The sequence below is a fragment of the Cottoperca gobio genome, chromosome 13, assembly GCF_900634415.1.
Source record: "Cottoperca gobio chromosome 13, fCotGob3.1, whole genome shotgun sequence".
NCBI classification, from domain to species: Eukaryota; Metazoa; Chordata; class Actinopteri; order Perciformes; family Bovichtidae; genus Cottoperca; species Cottoperca gobio.
Genome location: NC_041367.1, coordinates 4,839,781 through 4,863,318, shown reverse-complemented (window position 1 = coordinate 4,863,318; position 23,538 = coordinate 4,839,781). Strand labels below are relative to the sequence as shown.

General features: G+C 41.6%; 1 protein-coding gene across 6 annotated transcripts in view; it reads left to right on the top strand.

Annotated features, from left to right (window-relative positions):
- The window catches only part of kirrel3b (kirre like nephrin family adhesion molecule 3b), a 144,246-nt gene that overhangs the window by 107,725 nt on the left and 12,983 nt on the right, over positions 1 to 23,538 (top strand). For all 6 annotated transcript variants that reach the window (XM_029447226.1, XM_029447228.1, XM_029447225.1 and 3 more), the window contains 5 exons: positions 4,372 to 4,522; positions 12,847 to 12,952; positions 19,397 to 19,545; positions 19,710 to 19,837; positions 20,269 to 20,395. In XM_029447226.1, the coding sequence (XP_029303086.1) occupies positions 4,372 to 4,522; positions 12,847 to 12,952; positions 19,397 to 19,545; positions 19,710 to 19,837; positions 20,269 to 20,395 (661 nt within the window). The remainder of the gene's footprint in view (positions 1 to 4,371; positions 4,523 to 12,846; positions 12,953 to 19,396; positions 19,546 to 19,709; positions 19,838 to 20,268; positions 20,396 to 23,538) is intronic.

Here is a 23,538-nt window from a genome sequence, read left to right as displayed (position 1 = left end):
TTTCCCACTAAGGCCTCCGAAAGCTCATCTCTATGACCTCCTAGAAAACTATTTCCTGGACGAGTGGTTATGGAGTAAAGTGTATGATTAAAGCCATCGCTTAACACAAATGTGTGTTTGGTTTTTTGCATGTAAGAGAGTCACTGAAGTAATACAGTGTGTACCATTAGTGAGGGTAGCTTTCAATAAACACAACGTTAGGATAGGGGACTCCCCGAATAATTAAGTGCCAGAAGCGTGTCACAGTAAGTTGAATGGTTCAAATATAAAGACTAGCTGTGAGAATATGGGCAGAGGAAATTAATGAATAATGTTCTCTCCTCCATCAAACACTCGTGTCCCATCTGCTCAACGGCAAATAGCAAAGGACTGCCTCCAGGTCTGAGCTCTGGTGTTTGAGGTTTGAGCACTTGCTCTATGATACTTTTGCACAAATCATTTTGAAAAACCTGAGGTATTCCCCTCCCCCAATGTGCTAAAAAAACAAACAATTCTGAACGCTGAGAGGTGACCTGGGGAGTCATCTCAGTGTTTGGAACATCTTTTTTTTAAATGCCATTTTTATGAGATATTCTTGCTGGAAAGAGCATAATGTGGTGTGTTCTTTATTGCGTACAGTCTCCGCTTTGAAGTCAAATTGTTTTGCTGTTTACATGACGCTTCTACTGTTGATTGATATCATTTTCAGCAGAAGAAATGATTATCCCTTTTTCTGTGTCCAATCCGTTCCTCTTTTCCACACTTCTTTCCCTTCAAGTGTTTAAAGCAGCCGCTTTTTTTCCGCCTCACAGTTTCATTACTTTTCTCCTTTCCTCTTCGAGAGTCTTTTTTGTAATTGGAGCACTTTATTGCATTTTAATCGTCACACCTATTGAGTAACAGGGTGTGAAAATACTTACAAATAAAGTAACCTATTAAAATGTGAGTAGGCATTAAACCTGTTAACGTTTATTCATTATGAGACACGAATAGTTTTTCCAGCAGTAGAGGAGAATATTAAGTCAAAGGGCTCTTTACCTTCAACATTATAGGATTAGAAGTCATTGTGGTGACTTTTAAAGGATCTTAAATGAATTTGTCAAGCTAATTAACCTGATGGATTCAGGGTTAAGATTAAAAGGGTGTTCTGAAATATAGATCACTTCAATTAATTACTTTTAACAACTTTTGAAATAATCTTTTTTGAGGTAAGTGGCGAGTTAAGATTAAAAAAAGAAACCAATTTAACCTCCTTGTGACCATGGTTAAAAAAAAGTTCTATTTTCACTTCACATAAACATACAGTAAAGTATAATGTTAAAGAAATCTGCTGTTTTAGTTAAAGAACCTTTGTGTGGTCCAGAATTTAAAATGGCTGATTGAAAAGCACCCGGAGATACATTTGATAGCAAATCAAAGGCGTGTTGGATGGTTAGCAGAATATTAATGATGTATAAATTATTAGCTTTTGCTTACTTGGTAAATTCAGCGCCATCCCTAAAGGGATCCTGCATATCAAACACATTCAGCAAGACATCACCTTCCTTACAGGGATTTATTGGACTGAAGACATTACAGCCAAACATGTATTTTAATGCAGAGTATTATAATTTAGTATTTTATTAAAAAGTAGCCTCCTCTGATAATTTAGTTTAAAAACTACTATCTATAAATATATATACTACACATGTGTAATATTCACGAGAGCTTACAGGATATGGTGAATATATAGTGCACGGTTGCTAGTAGCCTGTTATTATTATTATGTTTATGTATTATAATTATTATTTGTAAATGTGTATGTTAGCCAGCAAATTATTATGGTATTTCTTTAAGTTATATATTACCCTATTTTCTATTCCATTCTCAAAGTTTGGCATTTTTTGTTTTTCTTTAGATTTAAAAAACTGTTTATTTTCTTGTTGATCTATAATTATCAAAATACTTATACAAAATTGTAAACAAAGTCCAATCTTTCTACTAAATCCACTTACCTACATGATCACCATTTGAAAGGTTAACGTATGGATTACCAGCACTGTTAAAATCTGTAAGTAGAATAGAGGTTCACAGTAAACACGGTGCCGGTTTAGGGCTAAAACTGAATTAGCTTTGCTGGAAACACTTTCATTTTTATTTAGTAGATAATCCATTTGGTTCAGCTGTTTTTTTTAATTAGTATAATCAGGATTGATAGGCTTCTTAAAGCCACCGTCTGCTGTTCTGCTGACAGGTCACCTTCTTGCTAAATTAGCGATTGGCTTGGCTGCTGCGGCTTTAAGCTAGGTTAGCTATTGTTATGTCCTGGTAAACTTGGTAGCTGTTAATCCATCCCAACATTTAAAAAAAGTATACCCCCACAACATAGTACAAAGTGCAGTAGATGGGCAGAGACCCAACCAAGACTAAAAGCCGGCAAATGTTCAACCTGAATTTAACAGTTTGTCAAAAAGAGAGCGCCAGTGGGATTCTCCCGTCGCTGCTAATGTTTGCATTAATCAACTTGACAAGTAATAGTTTGGCTCATTGCTGCGTGTTGCTTTGTCTCCTTTTCCCTTTAGTGTTCAGAAATCACCTGATGCAGCTTAAAATATACCTGGGAACAAAAGCAGCCCTTTCCATCTCTACCTTTTTACTCTTGCCACTCCTCCCAACTGAGCATATTCTTCGCATTGGGCTCCAGGCTATGATATGAAAATGTATCAAATTGTAATGTGGCATGGTGTTGAATTCAATGCAGCAGACAGCTAACCCCTTTCTAAGATTAATGACTTCAGACAGATCCAGAGCGACGGGGGAAACAATCCTGATTGTGTCAGAAAGGATATTACATTGACATATCCCACGTCTGACAGCTAATGCGCTTTGCTTTAGAAGTGACTTGCGCACAACTATGAATTTCATCACATGGTTCTTCACATACAGATGGGCTTCACTAGAACATGAATGGCATCTATAATATCAGTCCGATACCGCAGACATTTTACTGCGACTTAAGAGGTGGCTTTCGGTACTTAAAGTGGTTGGATAAAAATATTTATTTTTAAAATTTCTTGACGTCTGAATTACAGGTTTAATGACGTTTTAATTATACTATTCAGATTACAGTAACCTTAAGAAAAGGGGCACGCAGGTAGATTGCAGTTGTATTGAAAAGAAAGCATTGCATAGAAATGAGAAGATAACTACCACCTGTTTGTACGCTGACAACAAACCACAGTTTGACTCGGCTTGTGAACAGGTAGTGATTACAGTGGTTGATATATATATATATATATATATATATATATATATATAGTATATTCTGCTTAGCTTTCTTGGACTTTCTTACAACACTTTAATATACGGTAATGTACGCTTGCCGTGTGTGCCTCTCTAGAACATCAGGTTTATATTCCAACCTGTTGCACATTAAGTAAAGCTTCATAACATATGGAGATGTTGCATAGAAGTCGAGGTGTGAATATTTTCTCGCTGTATTGTGTGCTATAAGAATCCAAGTAAATGAAATGAAGTCCAGTGCGAGCTCCCTTTGGTCAGCATTTCTGTTTGTATATCAGAAAGATATTTGATGTACTTTGCTATGGAAGGCCATTGTTTTTCTTCAAAGACACTAAGCTACAATGAGCCTCCTTTAAATAGATGGCAGGGAAATGCATCTTGACTTTGTGGTTGACCACACTGTGCCCCGTTGCCCACGCAATTTGTTCTAGTCAGTGACTTTGTTCTGGTTAACATAGACTCCCGGAGCCCTCCCCAGAGCATTTTTTGGGGAGAGTGAGAGCTACTGAGCGCTACCAACCGATTCCAGATGGCTTCCACAATGTAGGGCTCAGAGGATGAGCGCTGAAAAGAAGATTGATTTCCTTTGTGGAGTATGACAAGCCATGCACTAGTGCGCAGCTCTACAGACACACAAAAGAGGCTCAAAAAACATATTCCTACTTTTTTCTTTTTTTCATATCAATCAGCTTTGCAGTAAAACTACAGGCTCGAGTGTTCTGAGGGTGTGCCTGTCACCCCCCAAGGGACGAGATGTGTGTGTTCATGAATGTGCTGCTGTTTTGTTGTTGTTTTTTTCTCCCAGGTTTACACCTTATCCATCAAAGCTCATCTGGTGAACTGTTTGTTCCATGTCTTTCCTCTGTTTGTATATCATTTAACTGAATCTGAGCTATTGAAAACACAACCCAATATGTATGGGACTCTAGAGTTTGGCTGGACCGCCCAATATCAAAACACGTGGAGATTCTGTTTATTAAGTATGAAAATCCAAGGTTCAAGCATGGCAATCCAGTTCACACCATGTGGTCTAGATTTAGAGGCCTCATCCACACCACCGCCTGCGTTTTGTTTTTCAACTTTACTCAACCTTTGCTTCACTGTTTGCAGACCTTGCTGCGGGATGGACGGAGGGAAAGCACCGTGAGCACGCTGTACCTATCGTCTTCCAACATCGAGACAGGTCAGCAGATCGTCTGCAAAGCCTCTAACAAGGCGGTTCCCAACGGCAAGGAGACCAGTGTCACAATTGACATCCAGCGTGAGCATACCTCTTCTTCCTCTTTCTTTATACCTTTCAGCGTCTCTCTTACTCCTCTTACTCTTCAGGTTTGTTTTTTAAAGTTTTAGCTTTTTGAAGTCCCTCGTTAATCAATCAGCGGAGATAGGGCGGGAAGAAAATGTGCTTATGACATGCATTCCTCAGTATTTCAGGTATTTCTTACATGTATAGGCGTGAAACTGTCTGACAGGCATACGTGACTAACACTCTGTAAACATCTAGGATTCATTTTAGGCTCTGATGGATATTTATAATTGGTTTCTATTTTGCTTTCATACCATGTAGGGGGGTGGATGGATTGATGATGCATCACTTTTTGTGTGTTATGATAAAATATCAAAAGGAGCTGTCCATCTAAAAATGAATGAGATTGTCATTTTTTTTTGGTCCAACTACCTGCTGGCTGTTGTGCTCTGCACACTGTCTCCACCTCTTGTGTTTCCTTGCTCATGCCATCAATCTTTTTGATGAAAGCATGCACAATTCCCCTCTAAAATAGGCAAAGTAAGCCCAGCGTGTAAAACACATTCAGCCTCAATTGTCAGGGAATCTTTTTTCGATCAAGAACCGTTCACAGTAAGAGAGGGGCTTTGAACAAAGGGATTGTGCATCACTCATGGCCCCTTCCACCATTAAGTATGACTAATAAAGCAGAAAATGCTATTTAGAGAGTCAATATGACTGACGGCTCCATTCTTTTCATTATGTGCACCACAAGAGGCAAGCATGGAAAGAGCGGGCACGGCACGATCAGGCCAACTCAGGCGCGGGAGTAAAAATGATTAACAGTTGTTAGTGTTTGCAACCCTTGCAGTTTGTCCTCGTCCTTTTTTTTTGTCATGCAGTCAGAGAGGGAAGTCTACCCACATGTAAACTGATTTGTCACCATGTATAATGATGTGTCTGTGATAAATGCTTGCCATCATAGCATCATCCTCGCTTCTGAATGTATGATTTAACCCTGAAAAATGAGTGCAGCAGATTTCTAATTAGCATTCCAAAATGTGCTCTTTACACAATTAAAGCTCCCGACAACATTTTTCACAGCGTGAGATCAAACTGAGCGACAGCAGAGACTAATTGTCGAGATTCAAATTGTCTCCCACAAGGCTTAGCCTCTTGTTTCTCTCCCTCCTTCTCACTCCCCGCAGCATCTTCCTCAGACTTGACAGGTAAAGTGTTCAGCACAGTTCAGCAGAGCCTCCGGAGTTTGTACTAAGAACCACTTTCAAATTAAGCTTCTCCTGAAATGAAACGTGTTGTAATTGAACTTTGATTCAGTCGTGTTGGGCATCAATTTGCTGTATTTCAATGCTGCCTTATTCAATTACAAGGTTCTTGGCTCAACAACAGCATTGCATGTTTCAAAGATACACAAATATAAGCTGTGGTGCAGATGTACACCATATCCACGCTTTGAGCAAAACACTGAACTGCAAAGTGCTCTGCAGACACATGCAGCTAACACTAAGTATATATAATATATTAGTATCCACTGTAGAGACATGGCATTATGAAGGTTTATTCAGATTCCAGATTGTGTCTTACGTATGTCTACTTTTGCGTTAGATTAAGTCGGTTTACTACGAGGACATTGTAAGGAAGGAGTATTGTGAGGTTGGAAATCAGTAAAGCACTTAAATATGAGCTGCATTGCAAAGAAGAAGTCTCGTGAGAAGCAATTTTTCTTCAACAATAAAAAAAAACAGGTGCTGGATGAATAAATGATGGAACAGTAGCAGATGAAACTTGACCTCCTTATCTTGAAAGACCAAAAAGCACATAGGTTTGGATAGGTCTGGGCTATGTGGTTGCCCCCCCCCTCCCCCCCCCCCCCACACCTCCCACACAGAAGGTGGGATGGTAGGACAACTGGGTAGTAAATATTGATGGGAAGCTGCTGTTGTTACAGAGAAGGCAGCACACAAAGGCTGTGTCCTCTTTTATGCAACCAAAGACGGTGAGCCCTTAAATGATCTGAAGGCCAGTCTGAAGCAGATCTGACGGTCAAGATTATTCAATAGTTTTCAAGTGTCTCTCCTGGAAATAGCCTCCAAATTTAGACATGTGGGTTTCTTGGACTCATTAGGAGAAGAGTTTTCTTTTCTTAATGGAACAGGCTTTGTCTGCCTGTCTGAAGTAGTCTAGAAATGCAGACTTTGGCGGATCCAGAGCCTGAATTGGGACACAGTCGGATAGTGAGCACAGATTAGGATGGACACGGCGCAGACTCACAGACTCTGAAATGAGCTCACACCTGCAGAAGACAACACACAACGCAGGGGAGACAGATGGGAGAAAGGACTGGGCGACATCACAAATCAAACACACACCCAAGATCTTATCGCTCACAGTTTCCATGTGAACTTGATTTTCATATTAAAGTTAATAATATCATTTAAGAAAAAGCACCTAAATGATGTAATCCAAAACCCTGCACTGCCAGAAAAGCTGTCAACAGAATATATTTCACCTGAAAACTAATGGTCAGAATCTGTGGTAACCTAGCTCACTTATTTAAAAAGTGTTCATCTCTGTCAGGCAATGGAAGAAGACCAGACAGGAGAGCAGGGGGAACAGAAAAACCTCTATTTCTCCTGCACTATGCGACTCTCTTAGTGAGCCTCTCTCACAGAAAGCCATCACGCTGCCTATCAAGGCAATGGTTTCTTCAGGTGCTCCATGTCAGCCTGTGAAGTAAATGTAACACTTGACAATCTCTTCTCTTTTTTTTCTTTTTCAATTGTGCTGGGTGCTTCTTCTATTGTACAGCAGGAAGCAAATCATGATTTAACAATCCGGGTTGGCAGAGTTAAATGCTTCTAGAAATGCATATGTAGTGTGGTCAGCGCCGATATAAAATATGTTCAGCATAAGTTGTGATGTTGGCTACGTCAGACATTACCACATTTCCCCTTGTGGCTTTTTAAATGACACTGAGGTCTGTTGGGTGCTGCTTATATTTTGGTGCAATTATTCACATATTCATCACTCATAGTGTAGCTGGATACTTGCCATCCACATTTAAAGCGCTATGATACTTGTTTGCCTTTTGCAAGAGCTAGAGTCTAAATTTAGTAACGTATGATTGGCTGATGGCGAATCAAAAAGGGTAGCTTCAGTTTCTGAGAATCAAACAAATAATACAAATAAAGATTTTCTATTTGTTGCCAGAACTCTATGATTAAGTTGTCCACACACTGTACACCAGTCCTGCTGTAACAAAGATGGAGGGATTAATGCCTTTTTTTACTTGCATCATAATCATTTGTTGGCTTGGAAGTCCCTTTTTATCGTTGGGTACATATTTTACCCCATTTTTTGTTCAGGGGTATGAAGCCAAAGCTAGGTACACTCAGGTCCACTTGTCGAAGTCCAATGTTTAGAGCATAGAGTCTTGTAAAAGCAGCATTTGCTTTTATTGCATGATACAGCTTTAAGCGTCGTAACATTTCCCTTTTCCTAATACCAAGTAAGAAATGTTGACTTGACAGCTATCTAATACAGGGTGTCTGGCAAAAACAAATGATATCGATGCCCTGATCTATCTCTCAATAAGACAGCAATAAATTAAATGTCCCTGAACGTGGACACTGAGCATTTACACTCTCTGAATAAATGCTGGCATTTCCTGTTGCAAGTCCCAATATTTAGAATTAATAGACTCGTTTATTTTCCTGCCCGGAGTTTTCTAATTGATCGTATTAGTGAGATAATATTAATGGCAACAAAAGTAATTAAAATCTTCTCAGCCAGTCTGCCCTTCTCAACATTTCGTATTCTGCTCACCTCTAAGTCTAGGTGCCCTATATTCTCTCTGCTCGATCCTCGGAGCAATCCAAATGAGAGTAATCTAAACACCACCGAGCACACTGCTCTACAGCTTAAACCAGCCTGAAATCCAATGCATTTCACCACGCTATTTTATTTTATCATGACTTTAATGCTTATGATTTACATCCACCTCAGCATTTTCATTCCCACAGAAGTTCGTACAGAGTTATCTGACCAAGGGTTGGACAAATTAGCATCTAAATACAGTATGTTCAGGTGATGTTGCCATAATGAGAGGGATTTAGCGCCAACCGAGGTGATTCAGAACCCTGGATAGACTGCTGACTTCAGTTGTCCACACCAGTCCATTAGCACACTGTAATTATTTGATAGCAGAGGGGAGGCTACCCCCTGATGCTGTTTCCTCCAGCGGCATGACTTCTCTTGCATTATGCCCTTTGGACTTTAATCACTAAACTCTGCTACCCCTCAGCATAACACCACTGCTAGTGAAAGATGATTCTGATGCCACAGTTTCATCCCACTCATCACACAACTTAAAATCTTTCTCAAATGTGTTCTAGTCCAGCTGCATATCCGCAGAGCATTGCCCCACATAGAAAAACACACTTTCAAACACATAGTGGGAAATGAATGCAGCGAGGGACGAGCGAAGCCAAGATTCTCTGTGTGTTTGCCTTGCAAACAAGCTGAGCCGTGTGGGGGGGGGGGGATGAATGCCATTTGTTGAGACTAATTAATAAAGAACATGCAGATGTGCAATTGGGGAGGATTTGTTTTTGGGAGCAGCTACATGCTCTGCCTGCCTAATCAAGCAGATAATGGCAAATTCATCTGAAGGGAGATGACAGAATTGGAGAGTGAGAGGAAAAGAGTGTAAAGATAAGAGAGCATTAAAGGCTCTGGATTTGTCTGTACATTAGACTAAGCTCTAATGGTGCCGCAATACCGATATCACACTTCCAATGCCCTGAAAGTGTATCAGATGCTGTAAACAAAGCTTTGACGACTTTCTTTGGATTGGATCAGTTGCAAAAGTTAATGCTCGTGCACACATTTAGACAGATGTGTAAATAGCAGAACATCTGCCTTCATTAAAGTGAGTGAATTCTTTGCTGTTCCACGGTTGAATATCTCATGATCAATATGCTGGACCTCAGGTTCTCAGTCAGTCTGTTCTTCCCTCAAGTATTCCACTCAGCCAGTCGTATGACAGTGTGTCCATATTGCTGAGGCTATAAGCCACAAGCGGATGGCCCACAAACAGCTTCCCCATCCTTCAGAAGCAGCCGACATTCCTGGAGTTTGAGGCTGGTCCTACTGGAGAACAGCTGTCTACGGTGACCCGGAGAGATTGGAAAATGAGCTTTAAGAAAAGGGGAAAAAACAATTTATGTTGGCACTATCTCCAGTAAACAGAGAGAAGTTGGAAGTTCCAAAAAACACCATCTGGTCTCTACTTTGAACCAACCGATCAAAAGCTGTCGGCCAAGTATAACACCACCCCCCCCATTCATCCTGTTGTTTTCACTGTAGCTCCGATCAGTCCCACTATCCCCGTTTCCCTCTATTCATCCATCCTTCCTCCCCTCTTTCCCTCCCCCTTGACGAACGGGAGGAATTAACAATCTTGCATATTGATGTGCTGTTCCATGATTCCTCAAATTCGCTCGCTCAGTAGCTCATGCATTTATACATCAAAGTGGCAAATGGGCTTCTTTATTAAGTAGATGTCTGTCATATCTGAAGGGTCAAAGGGTTAGAGAAGCGACTGTCCCTGATTCACACCAAAGGGTTTTGCTGGCAGACTTTTGACAGCTGTTGCTCCCATCGCTGTCTTTGCTTGTGGTTCTTCTGGGAGATATAACTATCCAACAAATTGCTTCGTCTAACTTCGAAATAGATGTAAAGCAGTCGTGACATTACCCCTCGCTGAGCGGGACTGGGGTCTTTTTTAAAGGGAGGGTCAGTCCAAACGCCTCAATCATTTGAAAATAATGGTAATTAGAAGCCAGATTGACAGTAATGAACATTTGTGTCCTTAGAAGTCTCTTGGCGAGAAGACCAGAGAAAAGGGTTGGCAGGATTTAAAAGTACAATATAGAAACACTTTTAGAGAGAAAGGCTTGTGAATTAGCTTCTACAATTAGTTCCTACACATACACTGTGTCTATTGGCTCAGACACGCCCTCCACATCTCCCTCACTCTCTTCTTATGCCTGCTTCTCTCAGTACTCTCCAGCTTTCTGTTGGATTTTATTACCAGCTCCACCACTACCACATCTGTCATTTTGCCCCTGAGGTTCCCTCTTCCCACATTTTTGTCCAAGCAATTAACCGCTTGCGATGCTGAAAACACCTACTGTGCTCCAGGCCTGGATAGGTTCTCTGTTTTATAATGACACCCACATGCCCTTTCATATGCACACATATCCGCCTTAAACATGTGCCTACACATGCAAATACACAGACACACACAGATGGCTGCTCAGTACCGAGAAAGACTTGGTGGTTCACTGTGGCCTTCAGTCTTCCAGGATCCACAATGTTTTTGTTTTCTTTACTGGCCTGGGGAGAACTGGCACAGGTGGAGCTCATGGATTTGAAAGTGGTAAGGTGGTTGCTGGTGGTGTGGGTGGTGGGGGGGGGGGCAACAGTCTAAGAGAGAAATAAGTCTCCTGATAGGGAATTTGGTGTGTGTGAGTCGGGAGGAATACGGCACCTGGACCACCTCCCTCTCTGGGGCTTTGTGGCAGCTGAGCCAGCCCAGAGCATCTGCACAGCCACAGGGTAAAAAACATTTTTTGCTACACTTCATGCCCACACACACACACATACACACACACACACACACACACACACACACACACACACACACAGAATCACTCTCCATAACTATCGTGTTGTTTGGCTTCATTACAGCGTTGTTTGTGTGCTTCTTTAATTCTGTGTGGATCTCCATGCCCACTACTGCTATTCATCCACATCCAAACACAGTCCCCAGTTAGTACATTAGTATTATTGAACACAGAGGAGATAGACTTAGTACACCTTTGAAACAGATGGCTGCACCAGCTTCAAAAACCCAGAACCAGCTCTTTCCCTATGTGACTAATCAACTGCCCAGGATGCCTGTCCTGTGTATCACTGGTACCTCAAATGGCACACGGCTATGGTGCTGTAGAGGTTGAGTCTGTGGAAGTCACAGTGTGTATTTCCAGTAGTATTCCATGGGGTTAAGGTCATTTAAAATATGAATGGAAGTGCCCAATTCACACTCAGCCTTACAGATTGAATTATACAGACTGTTTTCCAAGGATGTACACACGAGACACCCATGTTAGCTAATTGTGCGAAAACATTTAGAAAGTTAAATAGAGAAGGAAAATCCGTGACGAACCGTGTCGGACAATGTTTGGTTTCCTTGACGGCTAAGATTTTGTTTTTAATAGGAAATTCTCCATCCACCTGATTCCCCATTAACATTTTAAAAAATACACTGAAATTGTACCTTGCTGCATTTGAAGCTCTCAACTAAATACACAGTACCAGCCTCTTTTTTTAGAAAACCTGACAAATAGCTTCACCTACTTGAAATTCATTCTCTGAGTCTGTGGGGTAAAGAGCTGTTTGTTTCACATGGGACGGGACTGATGTGGAAATTAAAATGTATCTTCAAAAGGAATCCCACCTTTGTCAATTAGGAAAAATGAAGTTGTTATTCAATTTGAATAATCTGTTTGCTTGTTATTCTAAGAATTGTTTTAATTGTGTTGTATCACAGAGGTTGCTCATTGTTTAATTTGCACTATGGACTATTCACTGTTTTCAAAATGCCATTTACTGAAACTCATTATCAAGTCGAGTTTTCTTTTGATTTCCTCCTTATAACTATGCTAATGAATGTGAAAAAATACAAATAGCATGTTCTCTCCCACACCTGTGAAACACACTGCAGTGCTATTCAGCAGCTGGGCCTAGACCTAATAGGTGGGTTGCACAAAGATAACAAATAGGGCATCAAATTATTCTTCTATTATTGGAGAGAAAGGGGCTGCCACAAACTGCGATAAGTTGCCACAACTGTTTTAAATGCTGCCACATTGTGCCACATTAAGATAATCCTAAATAAAGACACCTTTTCCTTGTGGTTTTAAGAGCAGCATATTTACCAACTGTACAGTATGTGTGGTGCAGCTAGATACAAAAACAAAATCTACCTCATCAGTTTTGGGTCACAAGAAAAAACATTTGGAAAATGTAGGTCCCCTGAAGAAAACTTTATTTAGCATGTCAGTGTGTTTGGCTCCTTTCTTTTGAGCATGTTTTCTAAACTATTTATAAGGTGTCTACTTTCTCCAGGATGTCTGCTATGTCTTTTCTTTCTAACACTTATATGTCAACAACATATATCGTTTGTCTCTGGCATACAGTTCACTACAGGATGTTTGAGCAAGCTGCCAGTTCTTTAATTGGTTGTCTTTGTGTCTTTATGGTTTTTTTTTTAGATCTCCCACTTGTCAATCTCTCAGTGGAGCCTCAGCCTGTTCTTGAGGGCAACCATGTGAAATTCCACTGCTCTGCAAAGGCCAACCCTCCAGTCACAGTCTACAGGTGAGATCATATCCAAGTGTTTCGAGAGCACGAGACTTGAACCGTCGTGTCATTTTAAAATCGGAAGAAATGGTGGAAAAACATCAATTGAGGTTTTCTCTAATCATTGTATCTGGTGGATACAAAATGATTACATGAAGTCAAATTGAATGATTCTTTATTGAAAGCATCAATCATTGCAGGACTCTCTTCTCCTGATGCCATGACACCAGTATATCTGCCCACAGTAGGAAAACCAAAACCAAAAAAGCCCACTGTCATGCTGATAAATATATAATGACATTTGGGAAACATTGTCTTGTTCCACTGGTTTGCAGCAAGAAAAAAGCAATACAGAGCTTTGTTGAATAGCTGCTTGCTTTGTGGTCATATCCTCTCCCTTGAACATTAAACTTCCGTCAGCGTGTTGGAGGAAAGCTGGAAACATAATGTGCATGGCATCTGATGAAGCTGTCAAGACTACAGCTTTTTCTGAGATTGGCTTGTGCTGCACATTCGGAAGGCAGGTCCCCCCCCCCCCCCCCCCTCCCCCGAGGGGTCTGCTAGTGTTTTGTTTTTTTATGTGTGTGTTGTAAAATAGTGGTTGAATATGGATAGAGGAGATATTCTCTATTGTGTGGACAGATGGAAACATGTATCTTGGACGGGAACATTCAACTCAACTGACCAAGTCTCACTATGAGAATTGACCCAAGATGCAAAAATAATGTTCATTGATGACACATCATTTCTACTGTGAATCGTGAAGAGAGATGATATGTTTGGGGAAATCCCCAGTAAACTCTTCAGGAACAAGAATGTGCCGGTTCTTCAGAATTTACTCTCTTAGCCCCATCCAGTCTTTATTTCACTTTCAATACCTGTCTTCAGTTTTGCTGTTGTGTCAAGGCTGTTGACAAAATAAAACACATTTCATTTCATTTTAACTTCAAATTGCAACGGCAAGAAACATAGAAAATGTCAAGGGATTTCAATGCTCTGTGAAGCAATTGTACAAATAGAACACCTTTGCACCTTTCATAGTAGCACATCAACAGCTGCCCATTTCATGCTCCATCTAACCCTGTAGACCTTTTACTGTAGGCTATATAAAAGATGTCCAACAACCTTATCACCACACTGAATGTGGTTATTTGACAAATCTACAAAATCCCAGATAAGTTTATTTACTTTTTTATCCTCAAATGCTAACGTTTCACCTATACATAAAGAGTACTACCTCTGGGCTGTATAACTTTGTTGTACATACATATACAGAAGTTCTTGGACACTGGGCTTGTAATAAAATACAAATAATGGTTATTTCAAATACACAAAGCACACACATCTTATTCATCATCATACTTTACTGTTTCCATTATAATCCCAACCACATGTTGATGGCCAAACAACCCCGCTGAAAGTACAGTTGTAGATGAAACATAACTTGTAATACATCACATCAAGTTAGACCAAAGACAAAGGAAGAAAAAATAAACAAATAAATTGGTAAACAGCACAGCTAACGAACATCTCATCACGCAGCAGCTTTGTTCACTTTAATGTACGACCGTTCTTCATCAAGATCAAGTATGTAAAGCTGCGTTCCTCTCATCCGTTTCCTCTGTTTATTAAAGCTTATTGAAAGGCGCGTTCTCAGTTACACTTGTTAGAATCAATTAGATGTTCTGTTCCTACTTCATCTGTAATTGTGATGAAACAACAAAATGGAAAGTAACTATTCTCATGAAGTCTTGCACGGCTCCTCTCGAAGTGTGATACTCAAGTGAGTTGTCAAGAGATGTTTCTTCTGTGTGGGAGGCTTTTTAAAAACCTGACCAAAAAATAAATGGAATGAAATCGATAGCGAAGGGAATTGGCCAGCTCTGAATCTTGTAATGGTACTGGGAAATGAAATGGATGTACAACACACTCACAGGTGGCAAAACAGAGATGTTGCCTTTTTGATGGATTCTGCCCTTTTGAAAAAGAAAAGGCGGAGGGAGGGCAGTGATATTGTGGAAAACAAGGTTTGTATTTGATTGTGTAGGTGCATAGCGTAGACAGGACGTCTATTGCACCGGTAAAGGGATTTCACCTCTATTGTTACGACACTGGATCAATGCTAAAATCAGACTTCTCCCCGGGGTATCAAGAGCTAAGATGCAATGGTGGTTGAGATGACTTTTTCTTTTGGTTTGACAAACTACAGAGTGAAAAACGGTTGGAGGTTGAAGATAAAAGAGAGTCAAACTGGCACTTTCCCACTCTCTAATTTATTTCTTCCCTTCTCTCTTCTTTCTTTCTTTCTTTATCTTGCTTCTCTCCGCTGTCTGGCTCTCTGTCATTGACACAATCCACTGTAGGATTACATAATATCACACAGACTAATATCTTTTGATACTTCAAGGTTATACTCTCCACCAGTTTCATAGTCTCCCATTTAGATTTATCTGCAATTTATACAAGCGCTTCAGGACTCTCGTGCACTATTGGAGTTCAGGGCATTGGTAGAGAGGGGATTTTTGGGCCACATAATGCTTGCCTGAGAAGCTTCAACTAGACAGAACCCACCACCCCCCCCCCCCCACAAATTCCCCCTATAGAGCAATATCACAGAGGAGAGCAGGAAGCTGGTCAAGCAGTGTGGGGCCATTTTTCAGTGCTAATACACTCTGTCTACCCAAGATCAGATACGGCACAAGGACAGAGTACTTCTTAGACGGATGGCCTCTTTTCCATCCCCAAGAGAGCCATCCATTCCCAATGTGAACTGTGCCACTTTGCCATCCTCCAATTCAATGGACACTTGAGACACGGATCCAAGATGGTGGGGGCACCGGTGAAAGGCACAGTGCTTTCTGCTGCCTCCAACCCCCGTCGTGATTGCCACACTGGTTCAATAAATCTGACTTTAAGCCTGAAAATGGAAATAAGATATATTTCTACAGATACCTGAACTTTTGCCAGAACATAGCTCAAGGGGAGAGCACAGAGGGAGGAAGTCAGGGCATCGCAGAGGACTTGGTGTGGAGGTGGGGGTTGGAAGGGGAAGATGAAAGTGGTGCTGAAAGTGTGAATGAAGTAAGAGTAATGGACATGCATTTCAGTCCGCACTCAGGGAATCAACACTCTCCGAGAGGGAAAGGCGAGTGGGTCGGAACATCTTCATTACTGTATATAATGGTAGGAGGGCTAACTGGCATACATCACAATCACTCAACCAGCCTCTGATGAAGACACAGAGGGTTTACTGGGAACCAAACAAGAACCCACCGGAGAGAAGAGAAAGAATAACAAACAAAGCAAATCAGGTCCCTCGTCTGCACACACAACCATGCACAGAGCGACAACACAAGCCCATCCCGTGCATGACACTACAGCAAACAACAATCCAATCCTCCCAACACTTATATTCCCAGTGTTGTTGTTGTTGTTGTTGTTGTTGCTACGGCTGGATTGTTTGTTTGCTTCAGACTGACGCTACAATCAACCATACTCTTTGCGAACCTTGGAGTTAGCTAATTCCCAGAGACATTTGTATACCTACATTAGCGGCAGCCAGACATGCTTCAAATGTGTGAAAGAAAGAAGTGTCACTATGTAGTGTTAGTATATTAAATGTACAGTAAGTGCCCTGGTGCAGCACCTGAAATGTAATCAGTTATGTAATTCATAGCACAGTTGTAAAATTGTACATTAAAGTGCACCGATCCTGCAAACATGCAAATCAATTCGACCATGACAAGCTGAAAATGACCCTGAAAAGCAACTCGATATCCAAGAAGTTGGGGGGGGGAAAGTTATTCCTGACTTTTCTGAAGTTATTCACAACTTTCTGGGGTTTATCCTTAACTTTTCGTTCCAGGTTCATTGGTATAGCTCACATGATACTCACGTCTGGGGTTTTTTCAAATAGAAAATAAAAATGTAAAGTACATACCTGGATGCTTTGCAATTCCTCGGCAGAACATAACATAGCTGTGTAATGTGTGTCCATGTCAACATTACAGCATGCTGTAACTTAGCCTGCATATTTATTTTATATTCCTCTGAGAATTCAACAGTCATCACTTTCGAAATGCATGTGAGGGAGGAGGGAGCGGCGCTGCAGTGCGCCGTGCTTAACCATGCCGATAATAACTGTGGGGCCTGATTTACTGTGGGTCTTGATGCTGATGGCACAGATACCTGCCTAATTTAATTGTTACTGTTTTATTGCCTTAATCACATTCAGCAAATACCAAACTCTCCCCGCCTTCCACGTCTCCTCCATCCTCTGCTTCCATTAACGGCAGACATCTTATCCGCACAACAGTGTAAGCTTACAGACCAATGTCCACACGAATAAGTACACCTTGTACGCACATGTGCTTGCACTCGTAGACACACTCACTCACACACACACACACACTCAGAGACTCTCGAGCGTGCAGGATTCACACCTTTTGTCTGAATCAAATTCCTGAATAGGATACAACAGTGTAAAGTGAGTCAGCTATTGAGTACGCTTGTACTGGCCCTTCTAACCTCCCAAAGGGAATGCAGGTGTTTGTGTTACCCTGGGCCAGCTATGTTTAGACACGAGTCTTGGACAAGGCCCAGCTCGACAACAGAGCTCCCTGCGGATGACGGAATTCTGTCTCTGCTCCCTCTAACACCGTCAAGGGCTCCCAAACCTGGCAGCCGCAACTTCCACTCAGGAGCAGCCGGCTGCCCAAACATCTGTCCTCACCCAGTTACAACTCCTCCAGTGAGAGCTGGTTGAGTGTAGGTGGAGACAGTGACATGCTGATATCTATGCATCATAGTGGTCATCATTTACACCAGTGTATGAAAGAGCAGATGGAGATGGAGTCAGCCAAGTTGTCACAGAAATGCACTTTATTTTACTATCTATGATGTGATTGAAAGCTCCAACAGCTACGAAATGAATCATGAGGAGAGATAGTTTTGCCAGAGGAAAGAATGTAAACTCCACTTTCAAGCCAACGTTACCAAGAAGTTCTATATGCTGATGAAGACCATGTTGTTTGACCAAAAGCTCCAGATCAGCAACTAAGTGAGATTGTCAACTGCTGATTCAAAGAGCAAGACTGAACTTTGAAGCTCGTCAACGGCGTTACGCATATCATCATCTTGTTGTTGATGTTATCGTTATTGTCATCATCATAATCATCCGCGTTATTAATACCATAATCATCATCATCATCATCATCATCGTCGTCGTCATCATTCATAGTGATATTAATATTCAGAGACGCTCTGTACATCGACAGTCATCACCATTAACTTAATGTTTGTCACATTCTTTCAAGCTTCCAGTGCACAGAATAAACAGGATGTCTGTGTAATCAGAAGTGATGTTGGACACACAGAGACAGACACAGTACGAGTGTGTAGCGGTGTTTACAGTCTGTACACAAGAGTACTACCACCAGTTATGTAACAGGCCAAAAACAAGCGTCTGCCCTACTTTCAACAGTTGTTGGAAACACAGGTGTTTAAGAGCTCTGTGCTGTATCCTTGAAACACAAGAACATAACTCTGAAAAGATCTGCTGCTGGGGGGGGGGGGGGGAAAGAGCAAAAACAATTCCATGAAGCCCAATTAAAATTCTGCTTCACTTCACTTACTGATTGAATGAGGTAATCTGTTCTCATTTAAATGATAGCATTTCAGTCAAGCACGGGGCCAACGCAGTCATGGAAAACAAATAAGTTCCCCATCCCGTGAAAAGTCTCAGCACCGGCAGGAATATAAAATGGAGACCGACACCGGTTCTGTTGTCATTCTTTTCATTTACCACATCAGCATGCAGCCACGCCGCTATTGTGGAGGATGGCAGAGTTTAGATGCGTGATGCGTTGTATGTCCCACAGCACCGTCTACATTTTCAAAAGAGACCCAAGATGCCTCAGCTTCACTTTTATAAATGGGCCTTGTCTGTCGTAGCAGCGGAGAGCCATCCACACCACGCAGAGAGAGACGCCGCTGCCCGCGACATCATACGAGTCTCATCTAAACACGTAGCGAGGGCCTGTGTCACCGTCTCAGAAGCTATCACTCACAAACACAAACAGATGTTCTTCATGTGATCCCGTGTCAATTTATTAACATCAGCGGTTGTGTGTAATACAGTACGTGTCAACCGACGTCTTTATAGGTAAGGGCGCTACCCATTTGTCATTCTGCGATTTGTTTTTCTTCGCTGGCACTCTGTGCTGCTCTCTCTGCCTCGCGTAATGAGGAACGTCTGTCTGCTCCGAGTCACCAGGGAGCTTGTCACAGCATGAAGGGCTGCCACAAAAATATGCTGAAGCCAGCACAGAGAACCTTCCCTGGAATGATGATTTATTCACACAAAAGAATGCTACTGACATAAGGAGGTGTGAGAACCTGTCTGTATGCCTCTTCCCCTTTGCCTTCATTTCTTATTTCTGTTTCTAATCTCTTGCTCACCAGGTGGGCCAAAGGAGGAAGCATCATCAAGGAGGTCTCTGGAGACACGTACGAGGTTATCGTGGACCACTCCTTCTTCACAGAGCCCGTTTCCTGCGAGGTTACCAACCCTCTTGGCAGCACCAACATCAGCCGCAATGTTGACGTCTACTGTGAGTGGCTCCTTAAGGAATAATGCATGCCTTCCATTAATGCCAGCGATTTGATAATGCATGGTTATGGATTTTTACTGTTTTGACACTGAGCTGGCCCCCCACCACAGCTGATGCTTAATTATTGATGTTTCGTTGATAGTTAATGGTGTTTATTTCAACAGTTGGTCCTCGCATGGCTGCGGAGCCTCAATCCTTGCAGGTAGACCTCGGATCTGACGCCGTGTTCAACTGCGCCTGGACAGGAAATCCCTCTCTTACCATCGTGTGGATGAAGAGGGGATCTGGAGTGGTGAGCACTGAGATGAGATTTGCACAATACTGTGGCTCACAATCGAGTCAAAGCTGAGAAAGCCTGCACATGTCTTTCAGACTTTCTGTGATTCCAGCACCTTGAGATACACTCATGGGTTTTTTTAAATGTCTGTCAAAGCAAAAGGAGATTTCGAGGCAGCGCCAGCGTCTTGGTGACCCGCTCTCACATGAGATCTGTTGATTTCAGAGTCATTCCACCTTTCCCTTAGTCAACATCAAAGACCAAAGCAAAACCCCTTTACTCCACTGAGCTCAGACACTAAATTGGATTTTAATAATTGAGGAGAGGTGCCCTATAAGGTATTAAATGGTGCCTTTCTTTCTTTTCGTCCCATAATACTGCCTTGTTGCTAACTCCTTTGGTTCCTTCGCTGTCACCGAATTTGATTTTGAATTGTCTTGCTGCAGGTTCTAAGCAATGAGAACCTCCTGACACTGAAATCCGTGAGACAGGAAGATGCTGGGAAATATGTTTGCCGTGCTGTGGTGCCACGTGTAGGAGCGGGGGAGAAGGAGGTTTCTCTCACTGTCAATGGTAAGCTGTATTATTGATATGTCTCTCACACAGACTCAGGCTCAGATGCACACTCACAAAGTTGTCAGATGAATGCACATACAAGCGTGAATCTGGAGGTCAACGGCAGCAAAAAGAAAGCAATTTGTCACAGGACTCAGTCTTCTGCTTCCTATGTGGTTTACAAAAGCCTTCAATCTATAAAACGTCCAATAGAATATGCAGCTTTATTTCTCCCCTTTATTCATTTTTGTTTTGTTTTTAGTATGGCAGTTTATTGGAGACACGGTTGATTTTAACAGGCATACAAAGTAACAAAACACAAGCCATCACACACACACACACACACACATAGCGTGCACATGCAAATGAATTTTCCTGACAAAGTCAAACAGATCGTTATAAAGCCTTTAAGGAAAAATATAGACTTTCAAGATATGGTCACACATCTCATGAACAGGTGAAATGTACTTAAATGCTAATTATATTCCGCATGAGTCACAGTGAAGCTGCCTTTTCTGCAGCACCGACGGACTAATGAATACCAGCCTTGGTGGGAGACCTGGCAACTCTCAAACAAATGACTTCATTATCAGTGCTTGATATTCAGGCAGCATGCTGTGCTGTGGCAGAGGTTCTTAGTGGTGGGATTTACACGTCTCTTACTTTCCCCGTGTCCATCAGAGAGAGACCTGAGCCGAAAACAAAAACAAGAGAGGGTCTTTTTAAGAAGCCGCCGAGATGATGTTGAGATAATGCCGAAAGTGCGTCATTGTACATTTCGAAAGCTAACAAAAGAGTTTGCCTGTAAGCAACACTGGTGCTGATTCGGGGATAAAGATACATCAAGTAGCAAACAGCGTGTGTAAAGATTTTCTTTTCAAAACCCAGACGTTAGCTTTGCATATCAGAGAGAATGGGATACCAATATTCCCTCCAGCGCAAGATCAGAACCATGACTTTCTATGAACTGCAAACCAGCCCCCTCCTTCTCAGCCAGGAATTCAGTTCAAAATCGAGAAAAGAAGCGTGAGGAAAAATCATGACTAATTCTATTGTCTCCAATTGTGTTGATAGCGACCTACACTGGCAGCCTCTCTGCATCCGTAATATGTTTCACAGAATACATAACATCCATACATGCACCAGTTCATTTTGATGTATCTCTTCTCTGCTCATGCAACTCTTGGAGAATGTGTTGTTTTCAAAAAACGACGCCATGAGAGAGAAAGAAGACAGATTGTTTTAATAAAGATTATAACGCAACACAACTCCGAGCACACTGGGAAACATACAACACAAGCTGAAATGGCATGTTTATTTAGTCTCTGCAGACTTCAGTCAAGCAAGATCTGGATGTCTTGTAGTCTTTTTTTTTTTTTGTTAATCTGCTTATATTCCTCCTCTCTTCTCTTGTGTGTTGCACGTCGCTGCCTCTATTGGTATTTGACATTCAAAAGCCTCCTTCCCTTTTTACCCTTCTGAATAATTGAAATTCATCTGTTTTTCTTCTTCTCCTCATACCACATGAGGAATCTTGAGTCATTTCTTTGCCGGTCCTTGAGGCGAATCAGATTGTCAAACTTGTGAAAGTGCAAACACTGTGGTTGAAGTGGCGGCGTGTTGGGGCGGGGGGCTCTCCCGTGGTTCATTGATTGTCCTATAGCTACTCTCTCAGCTGCAGATGAATGTGAGCGCTCCTTACCCTCTCATCAGCTCAGACGCCCTGCATCACTCACAGTCAGCTGGACTCTGCCAATGTGAATAACTGACGTGACGCACGAGCACGATACAGGAAACATCGGGTAACGCCGTCTGCCGCACATTTAAAAAAAGTTTATTTGCTGTTTGTTTTCCCCCGATTTCTTAATGCCATCGTTTAAATTACATGTGTTTTATAATTTGTCTTTCTCTTCTCCGCCGTCGTGTGTCACTGGCTCCCGCTGTGGCACACCACGCAGACATGAGGATTCCTGCTTTCCCTGGGGAAGAATGTAATTTAATTATAATCAAACAGCTAGCAGGGGAGGCAGTTTGTGTTTAAGTCACTAATGGATACATATTGCTTACTCCAGTCAAACATTTTCTGAGCGGAAGCGCTCCTTAGCATCCCATATGCGGTCGCCAAAGCAGCTACATGTATGAGAGAGGGCTGTGCACGTCCATGCGTGTGATTATTTATACAACGCACAATATGTGTGCACGGCTTTACCCGCAGAAGTTGGAATTGTGACGTGACTGACAGCCCGCACACACCTCCGAAAACGTCCCAGCAAATTTCCAAAACAGGTGTTATTTGGATAAACTGAGCACATATAGGGACTCTGAATGGTTACTTACTCAAACTGAACAAATATTACAATTTATTAAAGTGAGATATTAACAGCTTTTTAGCCTGATTCAAAATCTCACATGACTGACTCACTGTGCTCTTAACCCATTAACCTTGTATGCTCTTATTTTGAAAGTGCATTGGCTTATCACCTCAAGACTAGTTCTTTTAAAACGAATAGTCGTAAACACGATGCTAGTAAAGTTTTCTCCACTGGGATTATAATCGTGTACTTTTGTTTTCGAGGCGGATGTTTTCTATTAATGTGACCGTACCACAAAGACTTGGAAGTCATACTTTTGTGCACACTACAAAAGTTGCAAAATGTCTAGAGAACAAAATGATTAGTATGATCCTGTGTCATTTGTTCGGAGTTATTCCTGTAAATGTATTTCACAGTGTGACGCCATGAGAGTACGGCTCGCACTGCATGCAACAAAAGAAACGGGGAGAAATTAGAGTCCGGTCCCTGTTGTAAAAACTATATTGAGCCGAAGCAGTGTGTGTGTATTGTGTGTATTTGTGCAGCAGTTACAACGTGATGGCGGCCTCAGCTGACCACTTACAGATGAATATGAAATTCTTTGTGATTTCAGCTTTCCACTTGCAGTTGGATTAAAAAAGCAGGAAACCTACCCTTATATGGGCGTTAATAATTATCACCCACAGTTTTATACATAGACAAGCAATGTAGAAAACAAGCCACTTAATAACAATACACTCACTCTCACTAACTAATGTGTGGACCCTTTTAAGTGTCTCGACTAGTATGAATATATCTCAAAAACTAAAGTTTCATTTGTGCATGTGTTTAACTAATGTTGGTGTATTT